This window comes from Acipenser ruthenus, chromosome 48, assembly GCF_902713425.1.
Source record: "Acipenser ruthenus chromosome 48, fAciRut3.2 maternal haplotype, whole genome shotgun sequence".
Lineage (NCBI taxonomy): Eukaryota > Metazoa > Chordata > Actinopteri > Acipenseriformes > Acipenseridae > Acipenser > Acipenser ruthenus.
In genome coordinates this window covers 6856898-6870100 of record NC_081236.1, presented here as the reverse complement: position 1 = coordinate 6870100, position 13203 = coordinate 6856898, and the positions used below count along the sequence as shown (strand labels likewise).

The window sequence follows — 13203 nt, the reverse complement described above, 5'->3', positions numbered from 1 at the left end:
AAGCCACCTGGGAGACACACCAAACATGTGGAAGAAGGTGCTCTGGTCAGATGAAACCAAAATCGAACTTTTTGGCAACAATGCAAAACGTTATGTTTGGCGTAAAAGCAACACAGCTCATCACCCTGAACACACCATCCCCACTGTCAAACATGGTGGTGGCAGCATCATGGTTTGGGCCTGCTTTTCTTCAGCAGGGACAGGGAAGATGGTTAAAATTGATGGGAAGATGGATGGAGCCAAATACAGGACCATTCTGGAAGAAAACCTGATGGAGTCTGCAAAAGACCTGAGACTGGGACGGAGATTTGTCTTCCAACAAGACAATGATCCAAAACATAAAGCAAAATCTACAATGGAATGGTTCACAAATAAACATATCCAGGTGTTAGAATGGCCAAGTCAAAGTCCAGACCTGAATCCAATCGAGAATCTGTGGAAAGAACTGAAAACTGCTGTTCACAAATGCTCTCCATCCAACCTCACTGAGCTCGAGCTGTTTTGCAAGGAGGAATGGGCAAAAATTTCAGTCTCTCGATGTGCAAAACTGATAGAGACATACCCCAAGCGACTTACAGCTGTAATCGCAGCAAAAGGTGGCGCTACAAAGTATTAACTTAAGGGGGCTGAATAATTTTGCACGCCCAATTTTTCAGTTTTTTATTTGTTAAAAAAGTTTGAAATATCCAATAAATTTCGTTCCACTTCATGATTGTGTCCCACTTGTTGTTGATTCTTCACAAAAAATTACAGTTTCATATCTTTATGTTTGAAGCCTGAAATGTGGCAAAAGGTCACAAAGTTCAAGGGGGCCGAATACTTTCGCAAGGCACTGTATATATATATATATATATATATATAGCTACCTCCTAATTTAAATAAGATTTTTTTAAAAAACATAAATAACATTACACTTTCTGTAAAAAGAGCGCGACGGCCATGGTATCTGTCCTCCACGCTGATTGCCCGACTAACCACGACACCTCAACACCACCGACATCGTTTAACCGGACCCGACCCGAGTATATATACTGGAGACGCCGGGTCTCGGCAGCGATAGCAGGTGGGATTGATCAAGCAATTCCGACCCATTGCGCGCTCTGGAGGATCAATTGAGGAAATCGACCCGCATTGCGTCATTAATTAAATTAAACTCAGAAAACAAAATACTACTAATGATGATGATGATGATGATAACTGGGGACTCCCGATCAGCAGTTAATCACGCGTGATTAAGACCACGTGTTGACTCTTCAGTTTAATCTCAGTCAGGTGCTGTGATCGGAAGCGGTGCGATTCTGAGGGCTTTATAAACCCCGGGGCGCGCCGTGTCCCACCAAGCGAGCGAGTGAACGCAGCGGCTTCTTTCTGTTGTAGATAAGCGAGGTGTTGTTAGTGATTGGTGATCTGTGGTGGACACGGCTGGAGAAATCGTATTGAGATGGGGTTTAGGCTGCTTTTAGGGTGAGTTTAATTTTTGTAAATTAGATTTTAAGATAGATATAGATGTTGTCTCGCTATTCGTGGACTGTGGATATCACATTTTCAAACAATTCCACCAACCCCTCTATCTGTGCACATTTAAAATAATTAACAATTTAGCCTAGTCCTTGGTCTGTTTAAGTTAAATTGAACTTCAGCATTCTACTTCAGTTAACTGGTTGCTGCGGATGAGTGTGCCGGATGTCTAAGAATTCACATGTATATGTGTATTATTATTATTATTATTATTATTATTATTATTATTATTGTTCCAGAGTTGCCTGGTTATGCGCGGTGTTCCCGGCTGGCTTGGTCGCTCAGGACTTGTCTGGTAAGATCAATATTCACGCCGCAGAACAATCTCCAGTCTGCAGTGTAATATATCTGTATCACTTGTGTTCATGTGGTACTTGTGTGTCTTGGGTTCACAAACCCAACTCTACACTAATGTTGGGGTATTTAATGTTATCCAGTTGGGCTAGTCCAGGACTCCCGCTAACTGGAATCTGTGTATTATGTCTATCGCAGTATTATCAGATATGTTTAATAAATTGATTGACCGCCCTTGTATACAGAATAAAAGGGTGATGGTTCTCGGGGCAGATCAGATAATTGACAGTCACTCGAGATGCTTAATGAAGAGAATTAATTGAACTGGGAACTCGCCCTTGATGATTTGGCATGTAACGTTTAGACTTCCTGAACGTTGTAGTTGGTTCAAGTTATGAGTATTCTATTAATCGATTGAATTGGCAGCTTTGTTTAGGCTTATGAAACGCTGTATAGCCAACTTACAAAACGTTTTATCTATTCTATTTAATATGGTGTGTGACTTTGTATTGCCGGTGTTAAATAACGGAGCGGCTCTGTGCGTTCGTTTCTGACTTCAGGTAACTTTGTGACCGAGTGCCGGGATCGGTACTTCTGGATGTCAACCAATGGCAAGTTTGCCGGCGGTAACTTTCGCTTTGACGTCATCGGTAAGTTGGGTCGGTTTAAGAAACGGCAGCTGTGCGGGCATTCGGGTTTTGAGTATAGGGTAAAGCGTTGGGTCTCTTTGTTAATAAAAACCTTGTGGGGTATCAGAATTAAAGTAATTTAAAGGACACTCTTATTGGCTGGTTAAGAGTGCCACAGAAACGGAATCTCTGAAATGATTTCAATCCCCATGGGATTTGCTTGGTAGCCCGTTGTGATGTTCTCCCTCATTTTTATCCCCCCTCCAGATAGAAGCGGGGTTTACCCGCTGAATGACAGCTACGCAGCGGCGTGCGGGTTTACGTATTCCTTCAACCTTCCCGGAGACTTGATCTTCAGAGCGTCGTTCTTGGCCTGTCACGTGGAGAGCGTGGTGAGTACGTCACTGCAGTAAAAAAAACGCTTCACACTCTCGTACACCGCAACGGGGAACTGAAAAACATGCATCTATATAATCCTGTTCCCTTTATCAATTACAATGTTCATCAAGTCTGCAATCGGCAGGTAAACATCTCGCAATGGCAACGCATTCATTTGAAGCCGGTTTGGTGCATTAAGTTCCTTTCAATTGAAAGAGCTGAACTATCTCAGAAATGGTCTCCCATTCCTTTTAGGGGTGCAATGGTCTTGTCATCCACCCTGTTTTTGGAAGTCCTAGCCCCGTATGCCGCTTGTGAAGAAGTCTCCCGTACTGACACGTTCTCTCTAGAATGACGTCTCCTATGCGCTCCAGTACCACTTCGTGAGACTGGACTCTCTGGGCAGAGAGACGGTCTACCCCTTCTCCCTGTCCTGCAGCATGGAGAGCCCCTGGAACCCCCGTGAGATCGTCTGTGAGGATAACTACATGGAGGTGAAGGGGACCCCCAAAACTAGGGCTCACAATTGAGCAATGTATCTGCTCCTATTAATAGATCAATCACACCCTAGTGATTCAAGGATGGAAATGACTCCTATTGCATAGCAGTTTGACCCATTCCAGGTTTTATGATCAGCTTGATTTTACCCACAGTGTGTAGGTAACAACCTCGGGTGTCTTAATTGTAGTAAAATCAGGATTGGATCAAACTGCTTTGCAATGGGAGTCTTATTTTGCTCCCTGGGCAGCAGTGGCGTGGTGGTTAGGGCTCTGGATTCTTGACCAGAGGGTCATGGGTTCAATCCCAGGTGGGGGGACGCTGCTGTACTCTTGAGCAAGATACTTTACCTAGATTGCTCCAGTAAAAACCCAACTGTATAAATGGGTAAGTGTATGTAAAAATAATGTGGTATCTTATAACAATTGTAAGTCGCCCTGGATAAGGGCGTCTGCTAAGAAATAATTCTAACTAATGGAGTTACACTTCAAGGGTAAACGCGATTCCTATTGCATAGCAGTTTCACTTCTAGTCCAAGTTTTACTGTGCGCTTGATTTTAGCCACAGTGCCTAGGTAACAAGCCTGTCGCAAAACCAGGCACATCTCTGCCTGCTATGCATGGGGAGTCTTGGTCCATTCCCTGCTGTTCAAACCTCCTGCCCCCAGGTGTCTGTTAGGAAGAATGTCCCGGTCATCGCTCAGGAAGGACTGGAGAAGGAGGACTGGGAAGCGGCTATCTCCATAGTGAGTGAACTTTCAACTGGGATCGGGGAGGGGGGGGGGTACAGGGCATCCCAGGTCCTGGGGGACCCCTTGAGTCTGTTTAATTCCACCTGAGCACTCAATTGAACTATTGGCTTAAGATCTTTTTAATTGTGTTCAGCGTCTAAATGGTTGGCAGTGTATTCAACTTTTCAAAGTAACTTGAAAGCTGAGGACATCTGCAGGTTTAAGCACTATTGGATGAATGAAGGGTGTAAGCAATTGATAAACTGGTTGGAATGAGAATCTGCAAGTGCAGGGGGTCCCCAGGATGGGGGGGGGGGGGAAAGCAGGGTTGTCAAACTGTTCCTGGTGGACCACAGTGTCTTCAACCCACAGCTCTGAAGCACTTGGTTTCATTTGTTTAATCAGACACATTACCATCTCTCCCGGGCCTCTGTTTGTATAGGTAGTGTACCTTGAATGAATTTTCTGAAATCCACCAAGACCATGCAAAAGTATGAACCCTATCCAACTGGTTCAAGTAAGTTCATTGAGAGAAGCTGGAATGGACACTGTCCCTCGGAGTGTAGTTTGATGCCTCTGGTGTAGAGGTTTCTTTCTGTAGTGCTTGCAGTGCCTCTTGTGGACGCTCTCTGAACTGCACCTCTTGCAGCTTCCCGAATGGCTCTGGGTCTCGGCTGGCTTTTCGTTGTGTTGCTCTGCAGGCCCAGGGAGCGGTGATGTCCGTGTGGCAGGTGGTGTTCCACCAGACCGGGATGCCCCCCAAAATCATGACCGCCGAGGACGCCCGTACCGCAGGATACCTCGTCAACTCCACGTCCAACCGCATCATCTTCAGATCGCCCTACGGCATGCCCATGTCCGAGGTGCTCCTGGTGAGTTCTTAAAATACTGTGATCCCAAACCAGCTTCCATTATTTAATGGCGTCCTTTTGTGTGCGAACATCTGAGGGCTCTCCAGAAATATACAGCAAGGCAAAAAATAGGATGTTAACGAACTTGGCGTTTTTAAATGCTGATGGATTTAAAGTTAAATCTCTTTTGCAATCAACTTAATTTTCTGAATTTCATTTTTTGGCTATAGCTGCCTTCTCAATTTTGCATATGACTAGGAGTAAAATCTAGTCCAATTTAATATGCTGATTTGAACAATTTAGATCTATTTAATGTGTAATGTAAAATATTTTGTATTGCAGGATGCCATAATAGTAGTCTAGGAATGACTTTAGCAGACTCCTTTTATCCAAGGTGACTGACGGGTGTTAAAATGCAAGATTCATATTTGCACTTGCTGTAAACCACACTATTGAAATAACTTCTAGGATGCAACAAGTTAGGATTATAGCAAGTTGTGTTTATAGTGGTGCAATAATGCATCAGCTGAGGATCCAGTAACGTGGTGCTGAGGTCAGGTGAGTCCAGAGCAGGAGGGGTGGATCGGGAGATCTACAAGCGCAGTCTGAACAGGGGGGGTCTTGAGGGGGCGGTGAGGCGCGGGGCTCGTCGCGGTCTCTGCTCCGGTGAGGCGCGGGGCTCGTCGCGGTCTCTGCTCCGGTGAGGCGCGGGGCTCGTCGCGGTCTCTGCTCCGGTGAGGCGCGGGGCTCGTCGCGGTCTCTGCTCCGGTGAGGCGCGGGGCTCGTCGCGGTCTCTGCTCCAACGCTCTTCTCTATCCTCGGGTATCGGGGATCCCTGTGGAAGCCATCAGAGCCACTGTGTTCTATAAGCAGAGGTGGATGCTGCTATTGGTGGACACTTCAGCTGCCTGCGCCAAGAGTGAGTCAGTGAGGAGCACAGCAATCCTAGAGGAGGGCTAATGGTCGGGAAGCATTACCTGAGCTGGGAACTTAAGTGGAACAGTCTAGTGCATTGTACACTTGACTTTGAATTGGCTGCACTAGCTACACTTTGACACCTGGTGGCACTGTGTGCTATGTGGAACTCATTCTTCCACAACCTATTAACCCATTAAGTGCCATTGTCCTTTTTGAGGATGGGTGGGTGTAACTTTTTGTATTTGAGCATGTGACTGACATGGCTCCATGTTAAATCTCTACCCTGTAACAGTCTAGTGTCAAACTGCATAAATTCTCCAAAAAGTTATAGTTCTGGTGCTAGTGTTTTAGAAGTGCTTAATCTTCCATGCATTAAGACCATAAACATCTTGTCATCTGACTTCTTTTTTTTTTTTTTTTTTTTATATAAATGTCTATAAAAACAAATCCCTTTTCTACACCAAGGGGGGGAAAGAATAGTATACCATGGCAAAATGCCTCGCGTTTCATCTCTTTCCAGACCCCTCTGTTTTCGATGGCACCTACCTGAGCTGGGTCACCCCGAGGCTCATCACCCCGCTGGTCCTGCATCCCACCAAGTTCCTGGATAAACGGATCACGATGGGGGTGGAGGGGAGGGCCCTGGATGAGGTCGCTGCTACCAGCAGGGGGTACCAGCTGCTAGTCAACCGCACTGCAGTGGAAATCTGCATTCCCTTCGGAGCTGTGGGGGGGTATCGCAAGGTAAGATAGCCAGGGACCCTCTGGTTGGGTCTCTGTCTGTGGAGGCTTGGTGATTTTGAGAAGGGCTTTTTCCTGGCTTGACCCTGAGCGAGTCACTTCACCTCCTTGTCCTTCGGATGAGACGTAAAACAAACTAGGTCCTGTTGGAAGTGACTCTGCAGTTGAGGATGCATAGTTCACACCCCCCTAGTCTCGTCAAGTTGCTTTAGAGAAGCGTCCTAAATCAAAAGCCCCTTCTCCCTGGGGTAGGGGGTGTAGTGGCAGCAGTTTTGCGTGTCGTACTTCTCCCTGTATCTGGGGAAAATCCCTTGACTACTTGGCCTAAGTTATTGCATATGAGAATCTGGGGATATAGGGGGAAGTCTGTTTTGTTTCTTAGCAGATGCTTTTATCCAAGGTGACTTGGAGACTAGGGTGCGTGAACTATGCATCAGCTGCAGAGTCACTTGCAACAATATCTCCCCCGAAAGACGGAGCACAAGGAGGTGAAGTGACTTGCTCAGGGTCACACAATGAGTCAGATGTTGTACTGATTTGTATATCTAACTCCTGTCTTTTTACAGAGTCATGTGATTGATAACAAGTACAACCAGGTGTATGAGATTGACCTTTTCCTGGAGCACCAATGGGCTGACGACCTGTGGGAGGTGACCCAGCACCGCTCCTTCAAGCCAGCCCGCTCCCCCTACCTCCCTGAGACCCCTTATGTGGTGAACAGTGAGTACTCTCCACAGCCCTGCACTGTAGGGGTAACCTTGGAGCAAGCGATTGGGGGGTGAACAGGGTTAGAAACTAGTGCTGCTGCACCCAGTCCTGGGGTTCAGAGCTCTTCAGTTGTGTTTCTTGTGCTTCACCTCTCTAATCCCTGCTCTCAGACACCGTCCCGAGTGAGAAGGGCTTCACGGTGACCCTTGGTAACTTCAAGCCGGATGTTGAGCTGAAGAACCTGACCCTCAACGGGGTTCCTCTGACCCTTCCCGAGGCCCAGAACAGAGGCGTGAAGATCAACGAGGTCCAGCACCCCAACGGCACCAAGGACTTCGTCCTGAAGGTCCCTTTCAACAACCCGCTGGTCTCTGTAGAGGTGAGGATTAACCCCTCTCGAATAAGGAGGTACCAAACCATTGAACACAACCATACCAATGGGGGAAAAAGCCTCATGTTCATAGTGAAAGCCAGCTTAATTTATATACACGTGACCATGAGGTGTCGCAGGGGAAGGCTCTCTAACAAATCTGCAACATGAATTATACAGGAAATCTTGTATTGCACATGGACTGTATCATGCACTGTTTGAGAGTGGCCTGTCTGCAGCAGGTGACAGTCCAGGATTTTGGGGGGTGGGGTGGTTCTGTAACCTTTTGACCTGATTTTCTCTTGCAGTACATTGGGGCTCTCATCAGGAGGTACACCTTGAACATCAACTACACCTTGAACATTGTCCCCCAGAATGAGCCGTATTTTCACCCGGCTGCTATTGTGTGTGATGTGAAGGATGTTAGTAAGTGAACTGGGGAGGGGGGGTGATTTCTTGACTACTTGGATCTGTAAGAGCTTTGCCAGGTTCACCAACTTGCAACAACCCCATACCTGACATGGGCTACATTGTGACATTTACTTTTCTGTCTTCAACATTGTACCACCGATCTTGTATTGTCTGTCGCAGACTGTTTCAAAGCCAATTGGTTACAGAATGTGCCAAACTACAAAGTGCAGATTTTATAGTCGACATTTGTTGACCGACCTACCAATCCCTTCCTTCCCTCTAGATCTTCCTGATGTCAAAAGCTTTTGTACAAACCGCAGCGTGGTTTTCGAAGTGACCCCGGGCAACATGGACTCCAGCTGGGAGCTGTGCATTGGGAGCCGCCCTCTACCCTACACCATCGTTGAGCCCAAGATCACCATCGAGTTGCCACTCTTTAGCATTGGCTACATCTATGAGGTGAGGATCTCCCAGGGGTTTAACAATGAACTAGCCACTCCAAGGATCCTATTGCCACGCATTCTGAGCCCGTGGGACTTCTGTTCTTGAATGTCCTTCAGATTTTTGAAGTGGTCCCCAGTTTATGGCTGATCTAGTTGCAGAGTTCAGGGTTTTGAGTTTTCATGTCTTAGGAATCCTAGCTCTGATATGAGAACTCTAATAAAGTGGCCTTTTTGTTTTTGGAGACCACTTAATTGACAAATTGAATTCACTTGTTGCCACTGTAAATATTTAGTTAATTGCAATCTTGATCAATGTGTTGGAATTCCTTTAGGGAACCCTGCTTTTAACTTGCATGCAAGTCCTAGCAAAAAATGGTTGCACTGTAGTCCATCTGGCTGCATGGAAGCTGGGTGTGAAGAGCTAGCTTGAGGTAGGGTTAGGACAAGGAGGCGAATGACACTGCTGTAGTCCAGCTTGAAGTGGACGATGTTATTGGGGTAGCATGGTGTTGCCTTGATTCATTCTTCTCCTCCCCTGCCACAGTGTGCTTTCCTAACGGAGTGGTGACGGTGGTGGCTGTGACCATGGAGCCCATACCATTAGTGGATCCCAGCAAGACCACCCTGCTGGACAAGACCTGCAAACCCAAAGAGTTTGACTCGACCAGGGCTCTCTTCACCTTCGGGGTGAACACCTGTGGGACCAGGAGCCAGGTGAGCTGGGGTTTCCTGCGTGGTGTTGTGGGTCAAGGTAATGTTCCTTCATACAGGTCTGGCACTGGTAGACCTGCACTGGATCATTTGGGTGTGTGGTTTTTTTTTTTTGTTTTTTTTAAGCATTGTTTTATCCAAAGCAACTGGGGAGTGGTTGACTCTGCATTAACTGCCTGGCAGTCTTTAGATTTTGCTATTGGGAGGTCAGCTTTGTATTGCCAGCATGCTGTTCTGGCTCCTGTGTTTTCAGATTGTGGGGAACTACCTGATCTATGAGAACGAGGTGCTGTATACCAGAGCGCTTTTCCCACCCAATGCTCCAGTCATCACCAGAGACTCTGAATACAGGTGAGCACAGGGAGTCCTGGTTCACAGGGAACTGCGGTGATGTCATAGGCTGCGACATCACACAGCCCATTTGCCCTGAACCGGACTACCCAGCTGGACCATGCAGTCCGTTTTACACACGACTCCAGCCCCTGATCTAAACCCGTGTGTCGTTACCTCTTAGGCTGACGATCCGCTGTCGCTACCCCCTCAACGACACCCTGACGCTGGCTGCTGAAAGGAAGGCGGTCCCTGCTCCAGCCCCCTACTCTGTGCAGGGGCTTGGGTCCCTGCACGTCCGGTCTTATGACCCTATGAGCAGAGGTACAGAGTATCTAGCAAGCTGAACCAGGCTTGTCTCCTGGGACTAAATGATATAAAATCTCTTCAAAAGTTTGCTTTGATCCATTGTTTGTGCTGCGTTTAGGAACCTGCCAGCTGGTTAACTTTGCTTATGGTAAATGACTGAACACTCTGTGTAGAGCGAGATGACTTCAAGGTCTTCATTGAACATTGGCTGCATCAAAAATCACTAAATGTTCTACTTTGGCATTTACTGTTTCAGCTGAGCATTTTAAATGGAACATTTCTTTAGAGATTTGTCCATTTTGAAATGGATGTGCTTTTAATGTTGTATGGTAGCCCTCTCTCTGTCTTTAAGCCTTTTGGCATTTTACCAAATCCTTATTTTGTTTTGCAGCCAAGAGTCCCAGAGATGTTCTGAATCTGAAGGCTCGGCTAGCCAGGGGTGAGTTGAACTCTGTCTTCACTTCCACTTGTCAAATTCTGCTCTGTAGTCTTCATTCTAAACTCCCAGAGCTCGTCACATTGGCCCACTGTCCAGATTGACTACAACTCCCATGAGCCCCTGTCCTTGCTAGGAAGGGAGTCCTGAACTCCAGTGCTTCAAAAGCACAGCAGTGACTACAATTTTTCTCTCATCTAGATGTGAGCTACTCCCAGTTCTACTCTGCGTTCCCTGTGTCCCAGTCTCTGCTGGAGCCCGTGTTTCTGCAGGTTGAGCTCCAGCAGCCCCATAGCCAGACTGACCGCCTCATCCTGCAGGACTGCTGGGCCACACTGACCCCTGAACTGGATGCCAGCCCTCAATGGGACCTGGTCACTGACCGGTGAGGGGTCTGCTAGTCCTCTAGTGCTGCCCATTCAGCTGTGCTTTCAATGCCAGCTTGCCATGACTCCTCCTGTTGCTGTCTCTGCAGCTGCCTGGTCACTGGAGACTCGTACAGGACCCACTTCCACCCAGTGCCGGCCAGCACTCTCACCAGGAGCTCCCCCCAGCTCCAGAGGCTTGAGGTGCGGGCACAGCAGTCTAGCAAGGACTCTGCCTTCTGGAGACAGGTTAGTGCCCCCTCTGACTTGAACCTGGGACGATTCACTCCATGCAAAATGCTTCAGTAGGAATGCTTTTATTAAACTTCAATAGGAAAGAGGGATTGATGCACTACTGACTTCAGCCACAGTGTGGCAGTGTTCTCCCGTTTAACGAGAGCTGCTTCTGTCCCTCCCCAGGTGTATTTCCATTGCATGGCTGTGGTTTGTGATCCCAACCTGGAGGATACCTGCAATACGACTTGTGTGCCTGGAGCCCAGAGATCTGGTGAGCATCTGGAGATCAGTCCTGTCATACAAGCAAGCATCAACGCTGCTGTATTGAAGCTGTTATTGAGTGAAGGGACTACAAAGCCTAATCTATTTAAGATTTGAATATCCTGATGGGTCCTTCCTGTGTAATATATACAATTCTCTATTTGAGTTTGTAAGAGGAGATTTTTTGTATTGTGCTGGTAATGCTCTCTCTGCATTGAGTGAGTTTATAATGATGCCTTTTCATGCAATATCTGTTGCAATATATAGAAATATCTGTTGCAATAATTTAATCCAAACCATTAATTACAGTAAAATGAATCCAAAGTAATCTGTCAAAGCTGGCAATAGTCCTTTTATCTCTACCCTGGAGAGAGTTGTTTTCAATTTTGTCTTTCTCTCAGCCCGTAGTGTGGATCGATACAGCCAGATCAGAGGCTACATTTCTGCCGGGCCGGTCCAATTGGTACCAGAAGGACAAGTCTTGCACCTTCAAACAGCAGGTGAGACCTTGAGAGTTCTGTTGAATATCCTGGTCATTGAATTCTAACCCTCCTCATCCAATGCTATGGAGTGCTCTGGAGGGGATGCAAACTAAAACCTCTCAATATATAGGAGGCTTGCTGCTCCAGAGCTTAAAGGGGGTCTATTAGCAGGAGGTTCAAATCCCGGCTCGGCCACTGACTCGCTGTGTGACCGTGAATAAGTCACTTCACCTCCTTCTGCTCCGTCCTTCGGATGAGACGCCAAACAAACAAGGTCCTATTGGAAGTGACTCTGCAGCAGTTGTGATGCAGAGTTCACATCCCTAGTCTAAGTCGCTTTGGCAAAGTGTCTGCTAATCCACTAACTTCCAGTGTTTGCAGTAATAAACCACTAGATGGTGCTAAAGGAGCACTAAGCGTTTGATTGGGTGTATGTGTGGTGGTTTTATTTATTTATTTATTTTTTTTACTAGAAGCACGATCAGACTGTATAGGTAACCGGCTCAGGTATGTGTCTTATTAAAATATTAGTGAAAACAGGAATAGACAAAACTATCCAACTGGTCTTATTTCCATTCCTGTGATGCGAAATCGCTATCCTATAGCCGGTATGAAATATCAGTTCTGATAATTGTCCTTCAGAACTGGATGCAGCAATTTGTAGCCAAAACTAATTTAAATTAAGGACTTGCTTTCCTCACACCCGCCCCCCCCCCCCCCCCCCCCCCCCAAACAAATACAATGTATGAATTTGCATAAAGATGGTGTTCAAATGTTAGTTTACTTTTTAATGTTTAGGACCTCCTGCTAACTTGTAGAAATTCTTTTAAGTTGCTAGGCAACGATTACAGGAATTGGAAGAGTCTTGTGGCCCCCCGGGTCCTAGTGCTCACCCCGTCATATTTTGAATTTCAGGTGACTCCCCCTTGGTTCCGGCGCTGGGCGTGGTGTCCGCTCTCCTCGGAGTTCTGCTCGTCATTCTTGTTGCTGTCGGATTCAGGAGATGTTAAACTTGCTGTCTACCCCAATAAAGATTTTTGCATCTCGATTCTTGTGTGTGTCCTCCCATTGCTTTCTTGTACCCTGAAGGTACACCAGGAATCCAGCGCTGCTTGCTGTTCAAACAGTCTTTTAAGATCGTGTTTGGCTTTCATTCCAATTGAGCTCTTCATTACTTGACTACACCCTTAATTGAAATTATTTGCTTACTTAAATTTCTTAAATCCCTGCAGATTCTAAGTTATCTAGAAAAATCTTAAATCCTATATATAATTATAGCTCTGAAGTCTAATAAGCAAATTTAGTTCAGTTGCGTAATTCGGCGCTCTGTTAGAAAGCAGTGACAGATTGAGGGGTCTCCCAGGACCGGGATTTGGGTAACCCTTTTTTGAAAGGGTTCCCCACAGCAGTGTGGAGTAGTGGTTGGAGCTCTGGACTCTTGACCGGAGGTTTGTGGGTTCAATCCCCGATGGGGGACACTGCTGGTGTACCCTTGAGCAAGGTACTTTACCTAGATTGCTTTAGTAAAAACCCAACTGTATAAATGGGTAATTGTATGTAAAAAAAAAAAAAATAATAATAAT

General features: G+C 46.4%; 1 protein-coding gene across 1 annotated transcript; it reads left to right on the top strand.

The window, feature by feature from the left end:
- Positions 1-1325: 1325 nt before the first annotated feature.
- LOC131721228 (uncharacterized) lies at positions 1326-12668 on the top strand. Its single transcript, XM_059014663.1, is given in 22 exon segments — positions 1326-1464; positions 1758-1813; positions 2373-2462; positions 2709-2833; positions 3170-3313; positions 3985-4062; positions 4749-4918; positions 5720-5817; positions 6337-6560; positions 7124-7277; positions 7436-7644; positions 7944-8061; positions 8330-8505; positions 8877-9203; positions 9454-9551; positions 9715-9854; positions 10231-10278; positions 10477-10660; positions 10751-10889; positions 11061-11148; positions 11540-11638; positions 12536-12668. Coding segments are annotated over 22 exon segments (2883 nt in total). The 5' UTR covers positions 1326-1441; the 3' UTR covers positions 12631-12668.
- The last annotated feature ends 535 nt before the right edge of the window (positions 12669-13203 follow it).